The sequence below is a fragment of the Myotis brandtii genome, unplaced genomic scaffold (assembly GCF_000412655.1).
Source record: "Myotis brandtii unplaced genomic scaffold, ASM41265v1 scaffold422, whole genome shotgun sequence".
NCBI classification, from domain to species: domain Eukaryota; kingdom Metazoa; phylum Chordata; class Mammalia; order Chiroptera; family Vespertilionidae; genus Myotis; species Myotis brandtii.
This window is the reverse complement of record NW_005366171.1, coordinates 4,624,914-4,652,023: the sequence shown is the minus strand read 5'-3', so window position 1 is coordinate 4,652,023 and position 27,110 is coordinate 4,624,914. Positions and strand designations below refer to the sequence as shown.

The window sequence follows — 27,110 nt, the reverse complement described above, 5'->3', positions numbered from 1 at the left end:
GGATCCTAGGGCACCAGCATCTTCCAGACAGCTTCCTGGCCACCATCAGGGCCAGCCTTGTGATCCAGGATCCTCCTGCTGTGTTAGTTGAGAAGCATTCTTCCTGCCAGCATTGGGCCAGGTGCCTCGGACATCAGTGGCCAAGAATAGGCTGCAAAAGACTAAGTAGAAGGTGACCATCTTCAAAGGGCCCTCAGACTTCCCAGAAAGCTCTGGCACACAGCCCTGACCTCGGGTCAGTGTTTCCTGCAAATGAACTTGTGATGGCTCCCCGAGGGCAGGGACCATGTCTGTCCAGTTGACAACCCCTAGCACTGGGCTGAAATGTAGGCGGCGCTCAATACCTACTTGCTGAATTAATGTTTAATGACCTCCACTAAGGAAGGATGAAAGCACAGTGGAAAGACCCCAGGTTTTGGAGTCAGACAGGCCTGGATTTGCAACTTTCCAGCTCTACCATTTATGCTGGTCACCTGCAAGCCACTTTACCCATCTTAGCCTCAGCTTCCTCATCTACAAGGTGGGGATCATAACTCACACCTCGAAATGTTGTTGGGAGCATTAGATGGAAATTATATGTAAAGCCTTTAATTCAGTCCATGGCAGAGAACACCTCTTGTTTTTAGTTCATAAATACTTGTATAGCTCTCATTGTATACCAGACACTGCTCAAATGTGGTAGGGGAGGTCCTAGATCACAATTAGTTTTAATTCTTATATTGATCCACTGAAACAGGCTCTATTTAAATCCCTTTTGCAATGGAGGAAATGGAGGCACACAAAAGAAAAGCAACTTGCCCAACATCTGATATCAACAAATGGCAGGGCCAGGATTCATATCAATTTCAAAGTCCAAGATTTGAAGTGCTACACTTTTCCTTCTCTAAAGCAAGCAATCAATGAACGTTATCTCCTGTCCCTACCGTGGTTTGATGATGGGAGATATGTGACTACATAACTAGACCAGGGTTTTTAGTTGCCACAGACACACACTCAGGCATTCCTGATGCAGCCACTGTGGGAAACAGTATGGAGGTTCCTAAAAAAATTAAAAATGGAACTGCCTTATGACCCAGGGATCCCACTTCTGGAAATATATCTGAAGTAACCTGAAACACTAATTCAAAAGATATACGCACCCCTATGTTTACTGCAGCATTATTTACAATAGCCAAAATTTAGAACTAGTCCAAGTGTCCATCAGTAGATGAGTGGATAAAAAAGTTGTGGTAGCCCCGCCGGTGTGGCTCAGTGGTTGAGCATTGACCCATGAACCAAGAGGTCACCAATTCAATTCCAAGTCAGAACACATGCCTGAGTTGTGTGCCTGATCCCCAGTGGAGGGCATGTAGGAGGCAGCCACTTGATGATGTTTCTCTCTCATTGATGTTTCTATTTCTCTATTCCTCTCCCTTCCTCTTTCTCTAAAAATCAATAAAGGCATGTTAAAAAAAAAAAAAAAAGCTGTGGTAATTTGCACAATGGAATACTACCCAGCCATAAAAAAGGAAATCTTTATCTTCTGTGACAGCATGGATGGATTTGGAGAGTGTTATGCTAAATGAAATAAACCAGTCAGAGAAAGATAAATACCATATGATTTCACTTATATGTGGAATCTAATGAACAAAATTAATAAACAAACAAAATAGACTCATAGATACAGAGACTAGGCTGACAGCTGTCAGAGTGGAGAGGGTTGGGGGTGCTGGGTGAAAAAGGTGAAGGGATTAAGCAAAAAAAACAACAAACCAAAACAAAATGAAACAAAAAAAAAAAACCCTTATAGACACAGACAAGTATGGTGATTACCAGAGGAAAAGGGGGGTGGGACAAAATAGAAAGGTAAAGGGGGAGATAAATGGTGACAGAAGGAGACTTCACTTGGGGTAGTGAACACACAATACAATTTATAGATGATGTGTTACAGAATTGTACACTTGAAACCTATATAATTTTATTAACCAACTAGAAGCCCAGTGGAGGAGGGGAGGGGGTCCCTCAGCCCAGCCTGCCCCCTCTCATAGTCTGGGAGCCCTCAGGGGATGTCCTACTGACGGCTCCCGTGGGGAGCGGGCCTAAGCCGCAGTCTGGCCTCCCTCTGCGGGCAGATCTGGGGCTGCTGGAGCCGGGCAGCGGTGGCGGCTTGGACACAACCCGCTCCGGAGCTGCTGGAGCCGGGCAGCGGTGGCGGCGGTGGCTTGGACACAACCCCCTGCCTCTGCTCTGGGGCTGCTGGGGGCCACGCTGCTCCCCTGTGTGTAGTTCTCTCAGACTCTGGGCCGTGCCTGGCCCCTCCTCCTGAGCTGATCGTGACCGTTACGGCGTCCTGGCCTAATATGCACATTACTTCTTTATATATATAGATGTCGCCCCAATAAATTCAATAAAAATTAAAAGAAGTACAACCAGAAAGGAAAACACAGAGAAAAAGAGAGAATGAGTATGCATCCTCTTCTTAATTATCCCTAATTACCCCTGTCTACACATAGTGTGCCCAAGACAGAAGTAATCTGTCCACATGGGGACCAACCATATAAAGACTCAGCTTCCCCACAGACAAGGGAGCAGAGAAGGAAGTCAGCCTTTTGATGGCCCAAACCTCATCATAAAGAGAGCTTTCGGTTCTTTCTGTCTATAAGATTGCATTTGCCCTACTGCCAACCAAAGAGGAAATTTCATTACCAAAATAAATCAGTGCTGCACTTGACCTTGCTTTTCCCATGGCTCAGGATTAGTGACATCACAATGCACTCTACAAATGCTCAGAAATATCAGAATAACCCCCTCAAGTCAAAAACACTTGGTATTCCACTAAAAGGCATTAAATTATTTTGATTTTACTCCATGGAATCCAAAATGCTTTCAATGTTTTCATTTACAAAATGCTTAAGAGAGAAAGTATGCGCTCTGGACCTTAAGAAACCTCGACTCCTGGTCTGGTTTGTGTCCTGATTCACTTATGGTACGATGGGGAACAGGCCACAAGCCAAGGAACAGTAGCTCTGGCCCACAGTGCTCACATGACTCAATCCCCAAGTGGCTGGGGCCTCACTGTGGAGGCTCCCAACTCAACCTTTACTCGTCCTCAAAGTCACAAGCAGGTCACAGGCAGCTCCAGGGCACTTGGGGCAGCCCCTCTTAAGGGGTCCAGGTTCCATCTCCCATGGCTATTTCCTTCTGAAGTAGCAGTAGAAGCAAAGTTCAGGGGGATGTTTTCTCTCCAAGGCAGATGAATGGAGTGCAGTGACTTCAGGACCACCGCAGCAAATGCATCTCCTGCACCCCCATATCAGGACACACAACCCTAATGCTGCTCACTCAAAAAGATGACCCATTTTTAAGTCAGGTTGGTCACCAACACAGTCAATAAATGTAAGGCTGATTTGTGTGTATCTGTGTGTGTGTGTGTGGGGGGGGGGGGGCAATGGGGGGGGGACTATCCATACAGAGCATGTGCTCTCAAGAAGCCCTCAGAATCTGACGACCATGGGTATTAAAGATGTGCTCCCACAACTAGCACCATGTTGGTCAATGAACTGACTGCGGTACAAGTCACAAAATCACAGCATCACAAAATGGCAAAGTCCCAAGGACCCATGGACATCATCTACTCTACCCTTTTTTTTTTTTACAGGGGAGAAAAACTGAGATGCAGACCAAAGGTAGGCTTGTTTGAATTCACTGTCAGTAGATCACTCAAATCTAAAACTTCTCACCATTCTATTTCCTAACCAGCTGCCCCTGACATCCAATTACCAACGAGCGCTCTTACACCATTATTTTCACAAAACAGTGTAATTATGATGAGGTTATCAGCAGAATGGTTAAATCTACCATGGCTGGTACCTAAAAAAATACACTCAAATGGAGAAAACAAAACTGAAGTTGAAAAGATAAACTTTTGCTTTGAATTATGTCCTCAGTCCTGAAACCTAAAGGGACAGTGCCTTTCCCAGTATTTCCTGTGACAAATAAAGGGCTGTCGTTATTCTCCACCAGGATTTCCAATAGTAGGCCAATATTTTAGGTTACAGCAATTTCTGGATAAACAAATGGGAGTTGTATAAGGTAAAGTAGTCTGAAACCACCTTCACTACCCATAATAAAATCAGTTTCAAAGAAGGCTTGAAGATTAAAGTGCTTTTCTCTGCCTTTAAAATGGGGAGGTTTCATTTTTAGGTATGAAGATAAGACCCTGAAAACAAACAGCCAGGCCTAGGACGAATAGATCAGGAAAGATACAAACACACAGAAAATCAAAGGCCCTGAAACTTTCTACCCACAGCAGCTGTGATGTTTCACCCTGGGTCCATTTCAGCAGACCCAATGAAGCTTCTCTGGCTACAAAGGATTACATGAGAGCATAAAACAAATTCTGAAGGTTTGGGTTCTCTCTCCCATTTCTACCCTCCACCCTTGTGTGTGTGTGTGAGAGAGAGAGAGAGAGAGAGAGAGAGAGAACAACAGGCTTAGAGACTCTAATGTTGCAGAAAGCAAAATTTTCCTCGTTTCCATTACATCATCCAAGTTGGAGACAGGGAGGGCGGAGTGGGGGCACAGCTGGTGGCAGCTGCACCACCATCTGCTTTCTCCTTAGCAGTGTGTGCTAGTTTGAGTTGCAGCCTCCTACGGCTCCTGATAGAGGAGGCACAGTATTAAAGGTACAACAGCCTATTATGAAAAGCTTTCAAATTATTTAGAAATAAATCACTCTTGTGATAAGTTAACCTCAGGTAGGTTGCTAAGCCAGTTCTCTTTGAGTTTAGGTTGTTTGCATCTCTTTAGACTCAGCTATAGTGCAAACTCTGTCAACTCAATGTGCTCAATTAGACAAGCAGAATATACAAGCAACCACCTGCCATCTGCTTCCCAAAAGGTAAGCAGCCAAAAAAGCATTAACAGAAGGACTGGGGAATGCCCAACCCTAGCAGGCCAGCTCCAGAGTTTGGTATCCTAAGCCATCTGGTCAACCAGTCTTGTCCTCTTGGACACTCATGAGGTTTCCTTCAGAACACACTGCCTGGCATCCCTTCTAGAAGGGGAGATGGGTGAGAATAGCCTGGGGAGAGGGGTTAATGCCCTGTCTGCCATTCAACTGCAAACCAGCAATGAAGCTGCAAACAGGTGGTTCAAGGATCTGATTAAGCCATACCCATATTTTATCTAGTCTATACAGGGTTATGTTAAAAAGAAAAGAGTGCTGACTTTTCAAAATGAGTTTTCCTATATAAACATCTAGATTGCTAGCTCTTCCTGGAAAAAAAAAATTAAGCTATATGGCATCAGCAGGCCCCTGTTTCAGTTATCTGGAGGTAAGCGGCTGCACTTTCTTCCATTAGGTATGCGTTCTGAAGAACAAGTCCCCACCCTGGTGTCTCAAATGCCATTGCATCCATCTATGTTCCACCTGGACCTAGAGAGCTTTTGATATAATGTCACTGAGCATGGAGAGGGAGAAGAAACCCCCAGGGAATGATTTCCCAACTGTCCTTTACTGATTCTCCTCTTAAGTTGAGATTTAGTCCCTTGGATGGCCAACTAAAATTCTGCCAAGATCATTCAACACAACATAATGAACAGATCTAAGTAGAAGGCTAGCTACAATGACCCTTCAATACAAAAGCAGGTCGCAGCGTTTCAGAGAGGCATTCCAGACCACTTACCATACATCTTGCCTTCGTCTGATAAGATGATTTTCCTCCTCCCACAGGGTGGATAGATAGCCAAGGCTTCCTGAAAGCTCTGCTCAATGTCAGGACTCCAGACCCCTTCCGCATCGTTGTCAATTGGCTTATCTGCGGAGTCACTCATCCTTTCCATGTTTTCGGCAGGGCTCTCGCTGCCGCTCCAGCTGCTGGGCTCAATTTTGGCGGTTGGGTTTTCCAAGCCGAAGCCTGGAGCCTTTTCAAGAAAATAAACCTAATAAAGAAATGAAAATATAGTGTGATAAGGATGAGGTAACCACCAATATACTGCTCTTTGCTAGTTTCATTGCACATTCTTCAGTTGGCAGATCTGCTTGAGAATAACTGCTAGCGGAGAATATGGAATTTTGAGATCCAAGTGGCTTTTTTTCTTTATGTATTCACGTTAGGCACTCAATACAGAAATGTAATGGTGGACAACAGCTGTATAATCTTCGCAGATTAGAGAAAGTTTTCATCCAAGAATAGTACTCACTCTGAGTTCCAAGTTCACAGCGAACCATGCAAAACCATTTACTAAGTGCCTCCTATCTACCAGGAGCACTCTGCTCAATAATAATCAAATCTCCATAGCAGAACAATTTTGTTTAAAAGAAAATAAAGTAAAACAAAAGATGTCTGCCTCACTGTGGCCCGACATGGTAACTCTGAAATGTTAAATCATCCCAATATTTGTCACTGAGATCACCCAGATGTGAGATGGTGGCAGGGTAGGAGGAGGAAGGAGATTATTTTGTTATCACAAAACTCACTCTACTATGACAGCTGACTTGGACCTGCCAGTCCTTAGCATTTCTCTGCGGGACATTGAGCCTGAACAGTCAGGTCATGTTGCCACTCTCAGCTTCTAGATTGTAACCTTGAAGCAGGGACCAAGTTGTCCCCATTCCTGCCTTCCCTGCAACAGCTACAAGAGGCCAGCACATTTACAGAAAGAAATGGTTTACACCTACATGGGCACTTCATCTGGAAGCCTACTCGGAATTCCTGATCATAAAAAAACTGTGGGGGAGACTTTCATTTCTTTCTCTGTAGCACTGAAGGTTACAGAACCAAAAGAAATCTTTCTCAAAGGTTTATTCCCCTTAAAGTATGCATGAAACCTATGGTCTTAAAGGGATAAGCTTTCCACACGAATGTCAAACTGGCACAAACACCCATGTGAAAATGATCTAATCCGGTACCCCCTGCTGTCCACACACTAACATATCAATATTCCTTTGTTGAAAAGGCATCAGATCATTAATTCAAAGGCTTCCCCCCAAAGGGGAGAATTGTTCCTGGCAACTGATCGAAGAAGGGAGGTGGCAGGGTCACAGTAGAGAGAGCTTAGTGGGCCTACCATTCCCTGCCTTCTGCCCCCATCAAGTCCACACAACATTACAACAGAGGCAGCCAGAAGGGGAGCAGGTGCTGGCCCCACCAGGCACCAGGGACTGCTCCGTGCTCCAGGGCAGTTACCTGAGAGGGAGCAGCCTGTCTTCTTTCTTTCTCCCTCCCCGTTGTATCCCTTTCCTCTGCCCTCCCCCACCAGTGTATATCAACAGATCCCAGGTGCAGAAACTCTGAGGCACAAGAACATTACACAATTAATGGTATAACTAGTGGGTGATTTTGGCTTGGTACCCTGACAGCTTTTGAGATTTGGCAGCACCTGGATAAAAGAAACCCCCAGGTTGTCTGCCTTTAAATGCTGCCACAGATCCATCATTCAAAGAACTTGTCAGCAAAATATTTACTACTTCTTACTAACACGTGTACATTGGCACCGGACTTTAAAAACTGCCAAATGTTGAGGTATAAATTATGCCACAAGAAAGGGTTTTGTGATTAACCCCCAAATGAACTCTGCAATGCCTGCAGTGTGGGCCTTTTGAATTCTAAAATTATTACTTTTTTTTTAAATCTAAGAGTCTTATAAAATTCAAGCTGAGCTGTATGCTCCCCTAGAGTCTGTTCTAGCTCCAAAGCAGTTTATTGGAGAAATTATGAGAATACGAGTGAATGCTTTGAGCAGTGGCTAATCCGCTGTCTACCTCTCCGCCTAACCTCCCCCAACCCACCCTGCCACCCCCAAAACAAAACAACAGACATAAAAAAACACACAAAGGCCAGTCTTTGAGCTCTGGGCAGCTCAGAGAGCCACATTTTAAGAAAAACAGTAATGTACTCAGCATGCAACCGCTATGGTAGAGGGACAGAATCCAGGACAGTGAGGGCCAGTAAAGGGACTGGGGAACTTTACTTGCCTAAAAAGAACATCACCATGTAACTGAGAGCCTCAGATTCTTCAGACCAAACTCCCCAACACTGCCCTAATCCAATGCTTGCAGTCCCCTCTCTAACACTTCTCAACTGGTCATATAATCTACACATGAACATCACCAATGACAAGGAACCCACTACCTCCACACTGACATATTGAAATTCTTCCATCTACTAGGCTAAGACCCATGTACAGGTTAACTTCTATACTAACCCATCCCTTGCAGAAGCAAATCTCCCACCCAAACACCCATTTATATGTGGTAGGAGCACATGGCATATGTGACAGGAGCAGCCCTACTGTGTCCCAGACTAGACATAATTCACATAATACCTGGCTCAGCCCTCATGAACACATCCCAGTTTGTCCATGGCCCTCAATAAATGATGCTCAGAGATTGACTAGGATCCACAAAACCTCTAGGCTCCCACACTCCAATTCCTATTCCTGAATTCCCTTTTCTAGTGCAACTGGTTTAGGAGCTAAAGACAGGAGTTTATTTATAAATCCCATTATTTTAGCCTACATGGCTCAAAGCTGGTAAGATTTTTTTGAATCATAATTGCAAGCTTAGTGTTCTTAGACACTGAGCATCCTCTGAAGAGCTAGCTATCACATGGAGAGGGTGTTGACCCATTCTGTGGAAGTTCTAAGATGATTCCAGCTCAACATGAGAAAAAAGTTCCTGCTAGTTGAGCTGTTCAAAAAGGGGTGGGTTGCCTTAAAGACAGACAGCAGAGTCTTGTAGACAATTCCTTGAAGTTACCTCTAAAGCTGGGAGTCACAAGCCCTTGGATGTTTGGGGAATGCAGTATTAGCATTAATTGATCCACCCACTTAGTAAGCACAGGCACTGTTCTAAATCCTCACATGTTTTTATTCATTTACTGCAAAGGGAAGAACTCTGTGTCCAGGCCCTTGCAATTTGGTCAACTGGAACTCAGCAAGATGGAATTACCTACTCTGGACAAGGGCCAGGACACAAACCCCAGAAGCTACCAGATACATAATCCACAGAGTTATACAGGCCCTTGGTTTTACAACCCAATTGTAAGATGAGGCCCTGTATGGGCAGAGAGTTTCCAATCACAAGACTGGGGCTGGCTGAGAAAAGCTCCCCGTACTGGATACTGAAATAACCATTCTGGCATTCTATCCCTCAAGTCCCTTCCAGACCAGCTCAAAATCCACCTCATCCTGGAAACTGTCCTTGTATCTAGTGGCTCAGAGTATCAGCCACACACTAGGAGTGTCCTAAAAATGTGTGGCATTGGTTAAGTCCCACCCAATCTATCTGGTTTCCACATACATAGCAAGAAGCACCTGCTTATTACAAATAATAAGATCTAATCAAGTGAATTATGTATCTGTAGAACTGATGTCCACCTCCTCATCCCTCCGTTGAGCAAGGGAGTTAACTTTCACACAATTCAGTAAACAAAGAAGTGGCGGGGGGGCGGGGGGGGAGGGAGGTAGGGCATGATATTCAGGCTCAAACTGATCTATACTCCAAACCTGGCTCACACACTAGCCATGCAGTCCAGAATGAAGTAGTTAATCTCTCAGAATCTCAGATTTTATTTGTAAAATGGAGATAATAAATACAATCCCAACACAGGAAAATCATTAAGGAGTGGAGGGACTCTATCTGACAGGATTGTCGTAAAGATGTGAAGATAATGAGTGAAGGTGCTCTGTCATCTATAAAACCATGACCAGATGTTCATTTGTTTTCAAGTCCATTATCTCTAGACAGTGGTATGTGCCTTGTAGTGCCCAAATACCTACTGATAATGGGATGGTGAAGAAATGAAGGTGCTCTCCTAATGGTTCCCTTTGGGAAATAAAGTTACAAAGGATCTTTAGATGACTAAATAAAAAATTTATATTTGTAACAAACCCCTCTATTTCTAATACTTATATAAACCTACACTTATATTCGCAGGTTCAATAATTTTCGTATTTTTTTGGGAAGTTTGGTTCAAGGGAACAATCCCAGACCTAAATGAATGCCAAAAAGGAAAGAGAGAAGGGGACTCTTGTCGCTGAAAATCTACTGTATATCATGTAGCCCCTACGTGCCTCAGTTTCCATCATTAACACTTTTGTAGAAGTTCCTCTTTTTCTGAAACTCTTCCTAGCCACACCATAATAAACTCCAAAAAGAACTGTTAACAGGGACCTGCTAACTGCCCAACAGCCACACTTCCTAAATGGATCATTATTTTACAACTACCCACTGGCACTCTAAAAAGAGCAACATGAGTACAACGGAATGACATCATATGTATATTTGACCAATCCACATTTTAACTTAAGAGCTGAGAACAGAAGGGGGTGAGGGAGTCAAATACAGGTGCTTCTGACACCAACTCTATTCACGGAACGTATGAACAAAGGATATGACATAGGACCCAGGAATCTGCTGCTCCATCTTAATTCCTGTGGATCCCTCATAATGCAAGCATCTCACCCACTTGTGGGTGATTTAAGAGCTGTTAAATAAAAGGGTTAGTTTTAACTAACTCTCATGATTCATAAAATGCCACTGAACATGAAGGTCACACAAAAAATCATACGCTTTGTCTTAGCCAATGTCTTAACACTCTCTGAGGCAAAAGGAAAGGAGTAGTTAGGATTCTGTCTCTATTTGAGTAACCCAGGACTATGTGGTACTTGTAGCCCCTGAGTGCCTCAGTTTCCATCATTAACACTGAAGGAGGCCAACTTAGTCACTCATCACCTTGTGGTTCCATAGACTCAACTAATAGAACTCAGTATGTTGGCTTATTATTGTCCCCCACCCATTCACACTCCAGTGTCCCTGAGGGCAGGGACTGTTCAAATCACCACAGTATCCGCAATGCTAGCACAGCACCTGGCATAATAAATATTCCAAAAAAAGAAAGAAGGTACAAACGAACAACCAGATGACATGAACATTCTTTGACAACATGACTAAACTTATCATCAAGCTTCACCCTGACCCTGGCTAAGGTTCTTATGAGTAGTAAGAGCCCAAAGGAAATCTCCAAATTAGGAAGACAGACTTAAGTCTAACACAGTTTGGATAACCAAGTGTTGGCTGAGCCAATTTCTTCTTTATTAATTATGGTTACTGACAACCAATAGTCCATGTTCAAGGGACAGATATGGTTTGGGTCCTCTAGCAGGTAAGCTTCTTCTAACACAAACATTTTGAGTGGAATGGTAAGTCTGGAGATACAACATTTTATTTTTGCTTTCCCTTTCCTTTGGCCACCAGTAAAAACGACAGCTTTAAGAAAAGCCATAAGGGAGGCAAACTGGTGAGGGTATAAAGACCAGAAACTAAAGAGGTGGCCAAAAAAGAAATTCACAAAGGTAAAAAATAATAATAAATTAAAAAGGTAGCAAAGCAAATCTGAGCGAGTAGGTGAGTGAAAAAGGCAACATATAGGGAGTTGCGCTGAGAGCAAAGCTAAGAAAAAAGATTTCTAAGCACTCAGGACAAGGTGAAAGCAGGCACAGGTGGAGGCCACTTTAGGGTTTAAAGAAAAAGAATCACATGGTTGGAATATTTGTAGGAGACAACTCGACCAAGCATTTGATGGTTCGAAGTTCACTGTGATCTTAGTAAAAGCACAAGTTTTTCTCATAAGAGGAAAGCTGAACTCCAACAAAAAGACTAGGAATGAAGGAACTTTACTTCCAAAGTGAACTGGTACCTGAAATCCAAATTCATCCTGCTCCCAGGTTGCAAGCACAATGTCTAAAGCTTTCACCTAGAGCAGTGGTTCTCAACCTTCCTGATGCCGCGACCCTTTAATACAGTTCCTCATGTTGTGGTGACCCCCAACCATAAAATTATTTTCGTTGCTACTTCATAACTGTAATTTTGCTACTGTTATGAATCGTAATGTAAATATCTGATATGCAGGATGTATTTTCATTGTTACAAATTGAACATAATTAAAGCATAGTGATTAATCACAAAAACAACATGTAATTATATATGTGTTTTCCGATGGTCTTAGGCGACCCCTGTGAAAGGGTCGTTCGACCCCCAAAGGGGTCTCGACCCACAGGTTGAGAACCGCTGACCTAGAGGTTCTTAGTTAATCATTGAACTACCCTTGTTGGGTATTATCCCCACCTTATGAGGTCCAGAGGTTGACTAAAGTCATATACTTAACAGATTTTGAATCTAGGAGTCATTTCTCCAGAGAGAATGCTCATCCCATAGGAACATCAGACTCACACTACTTGCTCACTAGCTATAGGCTGGATTTCAAAAGGAGGAATGTAGGCAGTGCTGAGCTTTGTCCATGACTGACGCCATCAAGCACAGTCTAATTAATTCCTAATGAATAGTGATGATACTGACTCACCTCCCTGAGTAGCTGGGATGAATGTCAGGCACTAATGATGGTTAATCGCTTCTGCATATGTAAAATGGGGCAGGTTATTATTTTCCTACCATTTCAGACACTAGCCAAACTTGCTAACAAGTGGCTTGAGAAATTCGAGGATCAGCAGCCTGAATATTGAAGGCAGCCTCCAGAGAGAGAGAACTACAGAATGTAAGTCACTGTCAATGAGAGAGCAGATCTTTTAGGGAATGCAGACACTGAGAATTGAGGCCACATCTGCTGTGGAGCCAATATCAGCCAGTGAACCTGGGTGTCATATACTCCAATTGTCAACAGGCTCCCTCTAATTTCAGCAGGAAGGAGTGGATAATTACTCCTTCTCATTTTCAAAAATCACTCCCCTATCAACAGGATCCATCAACACGCCAATACCTCTTCACCAAGCTCCCGATGCTGGGTACCCATTAGAGGACTTAGCATTGCCCTCCTGAGATGCTCTAATTCTCTGCTCCATCAGCCCTAAGCACTTGCCCAGGTGACAGCTCAAGAAAGGCTTTGATTGATTTCATGCTATGCAGCTCTGTATTACCAGCCTTTAGGGGAATAACCTCTCTATCCCCTTAATGAATCTGTTAGCCTCTGAGAACAGAAATTCCTGCCTCTTCCTTTCCCCCACCACACCACCAGTCAAGCTAATCACTGCTCTCCTTCATCAGTAGAGTCCTTCAAAATGACACAGGCACACTCAGGTCCAGCCAGTCTATCCCATCTGACCATTCCAAAGTGAAGACTGGACATTGAAACAGTGCACTCATAAGGGGAGCTTGGGCTGGATGATATGACTTGCAGGTTGAGTCATGGATCCTGGGAGGTGGACAATTTAACCTCAGGAAACACATTTCAAACCCGGAAACAGAAGTTTGTTTGCTGCTCTAAGAGAAAAAATGCCAGAGTTAGCAGTGAGTAGCTGTCAGCAAACATTTTGAGAGGAAAACATGTAAGCCCCTTCCCAGGTGTAACAGGTGTAACAGTCAAAGAAAACCACAAAATTAACTCCCCAATTCCAATAGGTATGTAGTGTGGACATACATTTGAGGTAAACTCACCAATCATACTGCTTATCAGAAACAAAGAAAACAAATACCAAGAAAATAATACTCTTTAGTCACTAAATTATGGGTACTATAACTTCCTTAGTTGGTAAGATTCACCACATTATCACAATGCCTTAGCATTTTAAATGACAATGAGTACAAATTCAAAATCAAAAGTAGACAGTTAATATTTCAAAACATATCAAAATGTGAGATACATACACTGCCTTTGGCCAAACCTTAAGACAAGCGTTTCAAGAGGGTCCATCTCAGCCCCATGCCCAAGGGAATGCCTACAAATGGGCCTCGGACAATCAGAGTGCTAGTTCCCTGGGTGGCAAATCCATGGGTCATGCCTGGGGTGTCATCCTCCTTACAGAAGGCCAGTGGAGACTCACTCAATGTTACACAGCCTGTTGACAGCCAACTTAATGATATGTTGACTCTGGACTGACTCCGAATCCCAGTAGCTGACCTGCCTAGAGGCAGCTCCTTTGGCAAAATTCTAATTCTGCTACATAGAGAAATGGTTCTCCAGCTTCTATGACTTAGGATGCTTCTCTCATTCTGGCCATCTAGCCTGGATTATTTAGACAGCATGGTGGGAGACAGAGGCAACAGGTAAATACACAATTTACTTTGGATGAGGTTGTAAGCCAATCTATAAGGAAAACTGGAACCAAGATGGCATTTTAAAGTGCTGAATTGTGAAGTCCAAGTCCTTGGTTCTTTGACTAAATACATACACTGGCTTTCAACTGCTCTCTAAAGATCCAACTGATCCACATGGATTTCATCAGCATTCGCATCAGAGGATCCAAAACCTAAGCTCCAGCCTGCCCAGAAGGAAAGAGCTCCTGTTTCCTGTCAACTTCAGGTAACCAAGACCATAATTTGTCATGACACACTTGGTTCCTTTCCATCATCTCAACCATCAGAAATATCAGTTGTGAGTGTGGGTGTTGGGTCTGGCCTATATGCCTTTACATATCCATTTCTAATGGATCTGAACATTCAGAACCTGATATGCTAACCAAATCATACAATAGTATTTTTTGAGTCCCAAAACATGATCATACAACTCCTTGGGAGCAGAAATAGAGCTTGTGTGACCTCTAGGACTGAGGACAGTGGCATGTGGCAGGCATTAACACTAGATAAAAGTGGGACAATGCATAAGAACAGAACTAACTTGTTTGATCCAGTACCTTTCCGACTCCATAGTTACCTTAGAGAAAGTTTATTCCAGGAGCTCTGAATAATTGCTTTTATTGAATTATGCTTTTATGTGATGTCATTAGCATACTACAAAACAACCTGTGAATTAGTCACTGGTTTTTCTACAAGGATGTTGAGGTGTCCTTCATCAAATCACATAGGTTGCTCTTTATAAAAATGCAAAAGGAGAGTGATAAAACACCAAACACCATGTGTTTGTACCTTGTGGCCAACCAGCTAGGCCTTGACTTTCTTTACTCACTGGCTACCAAGGTGCATTGAGCCACTCTGGCAGAGCCCTCAGGGAAAGCACAGAGGTTATTTTAGTCGACAAATTTGGTTGCATTCCTAAATCCACTTTAGGTCTTTACCTCTATTCCCTTCTTTTTCTTCCTTCTTTGCCCCACTCTTAATTTATGCTATTTTACGGCCTTGCAAGCTGCCTTAAATTCATTCTGAAATGAGACAGGAAAACTATTTTTGCTTTATAATTATCTCCCTCTCCCATGTCGCCCACCCAGGTGTCAGGTGCTAGAGAGAGAGATGGAGATGAGTAAATGCATAACCTTCCCTACCCTCAAGGAGCACCCTTCCAGCAAGAAGACAAAGTTATTATCCTTCAAGATGTAAACCCCAACTCCTTCCTGAATGCCAGTAGCACTTTTGCTCACTCATTGCATAGGAATGACTTGTTTATGTGTCTGTCACCCTTGTTTGTGGGTTTGTGAGACCCATGTGAGGTCTATGCCTTTAATCATTTTTCTGTCCTGGGCATTTAACGGAACGTCTAGTAAATAGTAAATGTTCCCCCAAAATAATGAGCGAACGGATGTCTAAATAGTGAGTCCATGAGTAAATGAATTAATGAACAAGTACATGAATATAAGATGTCAAAAGAGAATAAAAGTGCTATTTGAGCACAGAAACGGGAGTGGATTCTGTCTCGAGTCAACAACAGCCTCATGGGAGGTGACATTTAGGCAGGTTTTACAGCCTGAGTGGACGCAGCAGGCCGATTAGGAGAAGGGCACTGAGAGGCCTGCTCAGAGATGTCCATGGAGGGGAAGTTGTGAAGAAAGGGCAGAGCAAGAAAACAGAAAGGTTGGGGCAGAGGCTGGAAAAGCAAGCTCCGCCAGATAGCAGGGGACTGCCCACGTAACAAAAGGTCTGTACTGTTTCATACAAAGGCAATAGAAATTGGGGATAAAGAACAAATAATTTTACAAATTTGGAATCAGAATTTTTTAATCAAAAGCTTTTCAGTGTCCCAAGGCCAGTTCTCTAGATAAATTCAAGTGTTACAATGTGGCATGTCCCTAAGCATTTCAAATTTATGAAGGCGTTTTAATTCACCAAAAGACAATGACAGTTTATACAGGTGTGCTTGTTTAAACAGCCCAGAGCCACAAGATTAACTCCGCTAGGTACCCAGTCACTCAGTTCTTCCAATATGCTCATCAGACTTTGCTTTCAAGTGCTCTCCATTTCCCTGGTCCCTAAAGAGGGCTGTGTGCTGCCAGTGTTCTCATCCCGAATTCTGCATGGGGACTGGAATGCCAATGCTCACACAGTGTGCAAACACCAGCTCATGCCCACACAAGCAAATGTACCAACTAACCAAAATACATGACATTGCATGTTCAAAAATATCTTCTGGTTCCCAATGTTCACTGATACAATTGAGTCCCCACCCTTCCAATAAAAAATACAATCTGCCATTTAATGATGACAGTGAGGGCGCAGCTGCAAAACAGGTCTTACACTAAGAGGGATGCAAATTCAGGGGCCGATGAAAGCCTCACCCTGGCCTCTATCCCTGTCCTGGTCCCTGGTTTATGCCTAGTTCAACTTCAGAAGGAGAAAGAACCTGGCTGAGGCGAAAGAATTGAGTAACTGTTGTCCCCCCTTTAGACAATAAGCCACTCATTCAATTAACAAATACTACTTGAGTACCTACTGTGTGCACAGCACCAGCTCTGAGAGGCCCACAAGCACTGCAAGGACACACAGTGGGACAAGACCCCCAGGCAGAGAGGTATAAACAGAAAGGCTGAGGCAGCCAATTCTGAAATCAGGCTTTACTCTGCCTTCACTTCTACATGGCCCAGGGTGTTCTGAAGGAGACGGTCGGACTCTTCCCCCCTCACCCCTGAAACCTCTCAGCAAATGTATAAAGCAAAAAAGTCAAAAGCCCACAACTTGATTCCATCAACACTTCTGCAGCTCCACAATGCATGCATGCACCACACACACAGAGAAGGCATCTCTTTAGGAGAGAAAAAAAAAAAGAGGGAAGGGTATACATTTCTCTTCCTTCTACAGGTTCTGCTAAACTGGTAGCGGAAGGTGGAACCCTCAATTCCTCTCTCTAAAATGTAATCCGTTTTCAATCACACCTACAAAGCCTCTAAAGCCCTCCCTCTTTCTCAGTCCAGTGGCCTAATGGTAGGGATGCAACTTGAGAGGCTAAAAGACCCAAAGGCAAAGCAAACAAACCCAAACCTTCACAGTCAGCCTGTGAGTGTGCCTCACAGAAATGGCATACTGGGTTCTGGCACCTTCAAAGTCACTTCTCTGTGTCTAAGCCTCTGTCTGTAAAAGCACCAATTAAAATCCAAAAAACATTTTCCAGGTCCTGAGTGAGGGAAACCAATCCCACAGCCTCCTGAGGGATTCCTCTCAGAGAACCTGGCTGATGCAGCACCCAAGCTGGGCCATCATCCCAGGCTTCTGGCTTCTGCCATCCCTTCTGATGCAACTTGTCACCAAGAATGTTTACTCATCCCTTCATCCCTCAAATAGATTCTTTCCACTCCTCTCTAACCCACTAACTTTGCTCCTCTCTCACGGGCAGGCCTCACAACTTCTTTCTGAGCTGGGATGTCGCCTAAGTCCCCACACCGCCACACTGCCGACAACCTGGTTCCACCAGGTTCCCAACCCTGGATGTACATCTGGAAGACACAGGTGGCTTCTTAGAAATATAAATCCCAGCTCTGATAACAGAAGTACTGAATCAGAATCCTTAGGAGATGCATTCTTTGCAAGACTCTCCTATGCTATTCTTCAGCCAGAGTTTTCCTAAAATACAAATATGACTTTTATCATACACTCATTTGAAATCTTTCAGCAGCCCCCGCCCCACTCTAGGACCCAGCTGCATAATGGGGCACCCATGGCCTTTACCTCCTGATCTCAGCCTGCTCCTCATATACCCATCCAGTCCCCTATATTTCAGCCACGTGACCACTCTAAGGTGCGCAGACGCAGCAGGCTACCTGCTTCACCCCTTCAGCCACCTGTGTCCCTCTGCTCAGAAGCTTCTCTCACCAGCAACACTGCCTGATGAATGTCTGAACAGTCATTCCAAGACCAAAGCCAGCAACCTCTCCTCTGGGAAGCCTTAGCAGATGTCTCCACTCAGACAAGTCACTATGGTGCCCCCATAGCACCTCAAACCAACTTCCAACACCGCACTTAGTACACTTCCCCAGGATTTCTGGTAAGATACTGTCTCACAGCGAATTGGTAAATTCCTTAACATTCCTACATTTAACATCTCTCAATACCAGGAAAATTGACGGAACTCAACAAATGCTTGCTAAATATTTTTCTCTGTGGTACCCCTAGAGTTGCAGGGACCTCACTGGAGAGTCTATATGGCAAAGCAGTTCAGTATATACACTTACTCTCTGTGTATCAACAAAACAAAAATAATCATTTTTACCTACCTATTATAAAGATTAATTGAGGTGTCTCAACCATTGGCAGTCATTATGTACATTACTTACCTGCATGCTTGCAGGTTCGTGGTTATGTGTGTGCACACACATCTCAGAACTGTGCCTGGCACAGGTTCTCAAATAGCTGTTGAACAAATATATGTAACTATAATTAATGATTACTACTTATGTATTGGTCTTTCCTGCTGTACTGCAAATTTTCAGAAGGCAGGGATTCTGTCCCATTTATTTCTGTACCTCATGCCCACTCCAACTCAATAAGTAATTGTTCAATTTAGTTCAATGTAAAATATTAATACAATTTTTATGACTATTAAGAAATTCATCCTGTCTAAGGAATCGCAAAGACAGCCTGGGGCATACTCTAGACCAAAATAAAGAACTCGCTGGCTCTAAAACCTTCCTCCAGTCTCCAAAACCCTGACTGGCTGGCCTCCAGCCTCAACACCAAAGCTGCAGGGCCCCCACCTCAGGGTAGGGCCTGTCACCTATTTGAGCCACAATGGGAGGTCTTCACTGATGACACACACCCCCTCCCCAGTCTGTGGCATCACAGCCCGGGGCAGCAGCTGCTCTACCCAGGAGATGGGCAGCGGGAGCAGAAGCAAGCCGCCTTTTCAGCTCACAGCCAGTTCACGCCCCAGGGACTTAGGGGGCACAGTCAGGAGCAGTGTCAGGTTACCACAAAAATAACAGAGGACCTACACCAGGCGGGTGTGCAGGCCGAGTGCAGAAGGGAAGAGAAATAAAGCAGCCCAGGAGGAGAAGAAAAAAGCAGACATTTGAGTCACAGAGGAGTGGGTTTTAAGAAATGTACTTTATAACTCATCCATTTAGTAACCAGTCCAGAGCAGCTTATATTTATGTTATACTTAACTACTTTGAATGTGCTTTTCAAAACATTATTTTAGGACAAGAGAGGAATGGGGGTTTTGTACTTTGCTTATTTAATGCTCTCTATAAAAGATTTGGGTCAATGAAGATTTTGACAAGTATTCCCACTCAACAAATTCTTGATAATTACTCAGCTTTAATTTTCTCAAAACTAAATCCAAACAAGACAGAGCTAATTAAGTCTATTGAAGAAGGGGCGGGCCTTTGCGGGGAGAAGGGGGCTAATAAAAAGCATTTATGCATTTTTATTTTTTCTAAAATGAAATCAAAGTCCACTCCCGTGCTACCCTCATGCGGGAAGACTGCTGGCTTGATGTGGTCTGACCCAGCCTGGGCACTTCAAATAAAGTTGACTTCAACCACTGTCTCCAGTTAGCAGGTTACTGATTCTCCATCCACTGCTTTCATCTGGGTTTACTCCATACACTATGCTTATTTAATTTGCTTCTAGCAACTGTTTTACAAGAGGGTGGGTACAGACCCAGCTACAAGAAAAGATGCCCTTCTTTGGCTGGGCAGGTAAACACCTAATGCACCTGGTGGATTAGGTTTCCCATTGTAATCCCTATGTGTGAGAGCCACTGTGACTGCCCTGGCAGGGGAAGACTGAGCTAACTCTAACAGGCACAGTCCATTCCCAGCCTGGAGGTGTTGAAAAGGAGGAAGGTAAAAAAAAAAAAAAAAAATCCCAAACCAAAAAGATACTTATTTTTTAAATAGGTCCTCTACACTGTGATGGGAAAAGGCTTCCCAATGTCACATTATTTTGTAGTTACTGATTTACGTTTTACTTTAAAATATCAGGGTTATGAGTATTATAAGGCACAGCAGTGTTCTGAAGAGGATTCTATTGCAAATATTTTTTTAAAGGCTCTAAAATGACAATTTTTAGTGACAGCCACACCAGCATCTGATAGACATGCAAAGAGGCGGAATCTGGGGGGTTATTTGTTTGTTTACCTTTTAGGAAATAACCCTCTCCTAATCAAACCAATACAAACTTCAGGAAGGAACCTATTACCGCTGGAGTTTGAGTTCTGTAAATGTAGAATACCACATAAATAGTCAGATGAATGGCATTTTCATTCTGTCTTTTAAAACAGTCCAGTTCCTAGAAGAGAGGACCTGAGCCCCCTCTCTTCCCCTCGAGCTGTCAGAAATCACACAATTCATGCCGGACACATCACACCGTGCAATTACCAACCAGCACTGCCATTGCTAAAAGATCTTTAAGAATCCTGATTTTTACCATAAAAGCTCTCATTATTATCTCAGCTCTCTTTGCTTGTTCAGCGTGCCTGGTCACTTACAGGAGGAAGATAAAAAACCGGGACTCAGCTCATCTTTCCCAGCCGTGTCTCCCAGGGAGCTGTTCGTGACTCTGCAGCGCAATGCCACGCCACCACACTGGCCGGCTGGGTTTAAAATTAGCAGAGCCCTGGAGAGCCATGGGTAACCTTCTGACAAGGTTAGCCAGCGGAGCAGAGCACGGCTCAGGGAGAGACATTAATAAGAAGCCAAGCAGAGCCTTTCAACAAGCCCATTAGGGCCTCTCGGAACCCCAGCAGTATGGAAACCTGGAGGGCCCGCACCTAAGCATGAGGAGGCTGACCTAGGCTCTTATTTTTACCCCACAGAGTCAGCAGCTTCCTGAGAGGCAACAGACACAACCCCCAAATGTGTCTCCAAGTTTATATTCAACATACTCAGAAACTGATTATACAGTAATTTTTAAAACTTTAAAATTGATTTTCAAAACTTAATATATATGGAACACTTCTGATGATAAAGTTAATACCCTAGATAACCCCAAAGGTGGAGCCTATAGAAAACATGCACAGGAGAAAATAAACTTTCCCCACTGTCTTCCACCAAACAAAAGTCAGTACTAAAAATGCATTTTGATGTATTTTCTTGCACTAATAACTTATTGTTATTCTTTGTATTCCCTATAGTGTGGGGTTCTTTCATTGCCCACCTAACATTTCACATTCAGCATTTTCCTGAGACTTAAAGTTTTCTTTGTATTTGTAATGTTTAAGAGTTAGAGTATTCTGTGTCATGAATATACCATTATTTGGCTATTTCCCTACGGCTGGACATTTAGGTTTTGCCCCAACTTTTCACTGTTAACATCTTCGTAATCATTTCCTAAGGGCAGATTCCTGGAGCCCAAGGGCAGGAAACATTTGAAGCCACTGGTGTAGACTGGGGAACTGGTGAAGACAGATTCTGACTGCCACGCTATAGGTGCCTTCAGAACAAAGGAATGTGTCTCAGTGCTTTCCAAACAGACAACCCTAAATTCTAATGTGACACTTTCCAAGCGCCTACAGGGAGTTCATCAGGCTTAGCACACAAAAGCCCGTTGGCATTGAGATAAAGGACTCCATCTAACAGCTCTGAACACCTGTCAAAGGCAATTCAAATGCTGCTCAACCCCCAAACTGCCCAAACCAGTACCTCATTGGGATAGCCATACTGGTTAGTAAAATATTAGAATACTTCCATACAAGTTGGTAAAGAGTCAGCGACCCAGCCTTGGCTAGTGTGGATCAGTTGGTTGGAGCACCATTCCGTACACCAAAAGGTGCAGGGTTCGATTTCTGTCAGAGCAAATGCCCAGTTTTCAAGTTCAATTCCAACTGATCGATGGTTCTCCTCTCTCTGTCTCTCTCTCTCTCTTTCTCCTTTCCTCTCTCTAAAATCAATATATCTATAATAATAAAAGCATAATATGCTAATTAGACCAAATGTCCTTCCAGATGTCCTCCTGGATAAAGTCAGGGCTGCGAGGGAAGCCCGGGTTCCGGGTGTCAAAGGGAAGCCGGTGCCAGCAGCCAGGGGAAGGAAGGCCGACTCTTGCACAAATTTCGTGCATCAGGCTTCTAGTCCTATCTAATAAAGAGGGAATATGCTAATTGGGCCCTCACGCCATCGCAAAGATGGCGGCACCCACAGCCAATAAGGAGGGAATATGCTAATTGACTGCCACGCCCTCAAAATGGTGGTGCCCACAGCCACAAAATGGCGGCGCCCAGTCCCCTCAGTCCCCCAGCTGCCTAGGGCTGGCCTGAGGTTCAGGCAAGCCTCAGATGGCAGCTGCCCAGCTGCCCAGGGCTGCCCAAGGCTCAGGTAACCAGGGCTGGCCGAGGCTTGTGCTGCCGGCAGTGGCAGCAGCAGAGGTGTGATGGGATGTCGCCTTCCCCTGATCGCCAGGTTGCCTCCCGCCCCTGAGGGCTCCTGGACTGTGAGAGGGGGCAGACCGGGCTGAGGTACCCCCCTCCCCTCTAGTGCATGAATTTTCATGCACTGGGCCTCTAGTATATATATAAAAGAGTCAGTGGCCCAAGCCCACTGAATGCCCGTCCCCATAGCTCCTTACTATCCAACAAGTACAGAGTAAGTGCCTGGCACACCGGGGGCCTCCAGTGGTTTCCATTGTGTCAAAACCCATAACACCTGTTAGATATTTTAAATACCACCCCTGTCCACAGATAATTTAAGATTTGCTTTTTAAATCTTGTTAATCCTCCCTCTCTAGTCAGAGACCACCACTTAAAATCTTAATTACCATCACTTCAGCACTGTTTCTTAAATTCCCTAAATTTTTTTTTTTTAATTGAAATGGACAATGAATAGGAAGCACTTACCAAGATGCCTAACAGGGGGCTGCTCCCACCACTTACTCTCTACAAAGCACAGTGATAAACATCCTAAGATTCATGGACTTGGTACTAGTACCAGTGATATTAGTTCCCTACGGATAAAAGTATCTGCTTAAATCCCAGGAGACATTGAGGAATTCTCGAATCTTCAACTATATTCTCAGAAAGCTAAAACAAAAATATCAAAATGCTAAAATCCAGGGATAAGAGTCAAATACAGCCTAACCTATGCTCAGACCACCCTGGTATTGGCTTACCTATTATACCAATAAAAGCAACACTTAGGGGCCTGACACATTGCTATGTGCTTGCAAGCATGATTTCTACCTTAGTTCTCTTTGCTAAGTTAAACTATATTTTGTGGGAACAAACAGATCATGAATAAATGAAACAGAGTTTCATTTCCTCTAAATGTTTTTGTCCATTCTCTACTGGGGAAGCCTGGGCTGGATCACCAGCCAGGAAAAGGGGAAGAAGGAAAAACAAGGGGCCTATAAAATCAGACTTTGAAAACCAAGAAGGTGCTAGCCTGGACACATTACAGCACTGTCCAGCTCAGCAGCTGGGATCACGGCCCAGCTGGAAGCAAGTCCAAGACAATGCCCATCCACACCTCCATTCCGCAAGCACTGACTCCCAATTCCAAGTCACTGTGGGAGCTGAAGGATGAGCTGCAGCTTCGTGGCCAAATCAGCAAAATTCTAACTGATGGATATAAAAATATGTTAGGCTCTTAAAATCAAATACAATGGCAAAAGTTTAAGAAAATACCTTGTAGGAGTAAATGGAAATAATATTCACAGCTAACATTTATTCAACACTACTGTGTGAGGCACAGGGCTCAGGACTCTACTTTCATTATTTCTTCTAATCTTTCTCACAATTATCTTAGGTAGAGATGCAATTTTGCTATATCTTTAGAAACATGGTCATGTGTCCACCTGATTAATGGGGTGCCCTGCTGCATGCTCCCATACCGTTGTAAGTGCCTGCCAGCACGTCTAGCTCCCAGTGTCGAGCTCCATGAAGGCAGCCCCCTTAACTTCCTTGGATGTGTCCTCAGGACCTGGCACAACACACATCACCTTCATCTAGTGCATGATAAGAACTGAATCTTTTTTTAAAATATATTTTTATTGATTTCAGAGAGGAAGGGAGAGAGAGAGAGAGAGAGAGAGAGAGAGAAAGAGAGAGAGAGAAACATCAATGATGAGAGAGAATCATTGATTAGCTGTCTCTTGCACATCCCACACTGGGGATCGAGCCTGCAACTCGGGCATGTGCCCTGACTGGTAATTGAACCGTGATTGCCTATTTCATAGGTTGACACTCAACCACTGAGCAACACCAGCCGGGCTGAATCTTTTAATTAACAGCCAGAAAAAAGGAGGGGCTAGAATACTGCTCTGATTTTCAGCGCTCATATGCAGGCTTGTCTTAAGTAATTAATGAGGCAAATTAAACTCACAGCCCAGTGATTTTTCTAACCTGAAACAGAAAGGAAAAGGATCCAGTTGCAGAGGATTCCCAAGCAGGTTTCCACAGCCACCTCTATTAGAAAAAGGAGATTTGTGAGCAAGGTCATTTCCACAATTGACACCCATTTTCTGACATTCTGGGATGAGATTCCAGTGCCAGGCGCAGTGCAGGAGTTAGACTCATCACCTCTTGACACTGGCTTGAGGTCAAGGGAGTATTTTCTTCTTTGCAGGAAGAAAAGTTTAAATTGCAATTTGATCAATTTGTCAAGCACCTATCCTTTGGGCTAAAATTAGAAAACATTCTTTAAGGCTGCTAAGTCTTTATCGATACTGAAAGGTCAACTCAGAAGGCAGAGGCGATAATTGCTGTTCTCTGCCTAGTTCATTGTCCATCTTTTAAGGCAGTTAGTCCATGTACAGCATTTCTCCTTGTAAGTGTTTCTGCAATATAAATTACTTTAATCACCCCTAAAACTGTTCTGCTATATGCATCACCAAGTCTGCTCTTGGTGTATGTTTCACACAGGAGGACAAACTTTGCAAAATCCTTTGTCTCTCTTCTAATTACTGAGCAAACTGTAAGAGTAATGCTAAGAGGCAAGCAAAAAGTAGGCTCATCCACACTTGAACCCCACACTGCAGCAAGCTGCCAGAGTATATAGCACCCCAGCTGAAGAGCACAATGACTCCTAGCATAGCTTCAATGTAGCTTCAGGGCAGACCAGACATGGAACATTCATACATTTGAATTAAAGCTCCAAGCAGGTAATGCTGAAATGACACTGAAGACATGTGCCTGGCTGTGAGTTGTCTGGGCACCCTCTGTGAATAAGCAGACCTTGAATGAACCTTGGGTTTTTATTTTCATCCATTCACAAATAAATATCACAGATAACAGATGTTTGAGAATCTGAGATAGGGAAGTTGAAATTCAGAGCATTTTTAAATGTAGATAATAATTACTTTTTCTTTTTTTCCATTAATCTTTTGTTTATTTAGTCAAACCATCCTTATTATGGAACATATGTGAATTACGGAGCCAGAGATATATCAACACCCAATCTTACCAACTTCTGCTGGTAAGACATAAACATCATATAACCTTGAGCAATTCCTTTTTTTCCCCTCCAACCTGGGACTCAGTTTACTCATCTATAAATAGGGAGCTGAAATCAGACTTGTAGGTAGCTCTCAATTGAAAGATTCTGTTTCTACTCCATTCAGCTGTCTACCAGAACAAGCCGACTTATGGCCTACACATGGCTGGACTGTCCAAAACTTAAGTCTTTACAAAGTCTCATAAAATATTATTGACCACATTATATACACATACATACTAACAGCATTTTTGCTTCTAAAGAAGCAGACTATTTCTGACAAAACAATAAAAGTTGCTGATTTTAAAAGTAAGATAATTATGCCCTGGCTGGTACTGCTCAGTGGTTGGAGCATCAGACAGTGCACAAAAGAGTCTTGGGTTCGATTCTCTGTCAAGGGCATATAGCTGGGTTGTGGATTCATGCCCTGCTCCCTGGCGGGGCTGGTTGGGGAGGCAACTGATCCATGTGTCTCTCTCCCATCGATTTTTCTCTCTTTCTCTCTCTCTCCTTTCCATCCCTCCCTCCCACCTCCTCTAGTGAGGATTAAAAAAAAATTCAAGGTGTTTGGTCAACACTTTTGTTGTCTCTCCCTCTCTCTTCCACTCCCCCTAAAAATCAATGAAAAAAAAAAATCCTCAGGTGAGGATTAACAACAACAATAATAATAATAATAATAGTAATAAAATAAATAAAAGTAAGAAAACTATAAGTAAAATTTTAAAAGAAAGTATATTTTCATGTATAACAACTAATTTAAAAGAGAAGCAAGTCTCATTTTCCTATCTATCTCAAAGAAACACCCTTTTTTTCCTTTCTGCTTTACCTATGTTTTTTGGTGAATGGATAAGAATAAAAAATTAAGGTTCCAGCCCTAGCCAGTTGCACAGTGGGTAGAGCACTGGCCCTTGGACTGAAGGATCTCATGTTTGATTCCAATCAAGGGCACATATCTTGGTTGCAGGCTCAATCTCCAGCCCCAGTTGGGCGCATTTGGGAGGCAACCAATTGATGTTTGCCTCTCTCACATCAATTTTTCTCTCTCTCTGTCTCTCCCCCTCCCTTCCACTCTCTCTTTAAAAATCAATGAAAAAATATCCTCTGGTAAGGACCAACAACAAAAAATTAAGGTCATCCCATATGACCATTAAATTTGATAAAAAGTCTATATTTAATTAACATGTTTAAGCACCATTCAATAATCTTTAAGGATTATACCTACACCTAACCTACTGTGAATAGTCAGAGATTCACAGACAGGTTTAAGAATGTTTATTGAGCCCTAACCGGTTTGGCTCAGTGGATAGAGCATCAGCCTGCGGACTGAAAGGTCCCAGGTTCAGTTCTGGTCAAGGGCATGTACCTTGGTTGTGGGCACATCCCCAGTAGGAGGTATGCAGGAGGCAGCTGATCGATGTGTCTCTCTCATCGATGTTTCTAACTCTCTATCCCTCTCCCTTCCTCTCTGTAAAAAATCAATAAAATATATTTTTTTAAAAGAACGTTTATTGATAAATTTGTTTTCTTCAAAGGAAGAGAGATGTGATCACTTCTATCCCATTTTACAAAAGTAACTATTTGAGTTCAAC

At 43.4% G+C, this 27,110-nt stretch overlaps 1 protein-coding gene across 1 annotated transcript in view; it reads right to left on the bottom strand.

Annotated features, from left to right (window-relative positions):
• Positions 1–20,557, bottom strand: part of TEAD1 (TEA domain family member 1 (SV40 transcriptional enhancer factor)) — a 150,885-nt gene extending 130,328 nt beyond the window's left edge. Inside the window, exons 1-2 of the mRNA XM_014545901.1 lie at positions 20,525–20,557; positions 5,667–5,922 (exon numbers count right to left, since the gene is read on the bottom strand). Coding sequence (XP_014401387.1) covers positions 5,667–5,922; positions 20,525–20,539 — 271 coding nt within the window. The 5' untranslated portion in view covers positions 20,540–20,557. The remainder of the gene's footprint in view (positions 1–5,666; positions 5,923–20,524) is intronic.
• Positions 20,558–27,110: the final 6,553 nt, after the last annotated feature.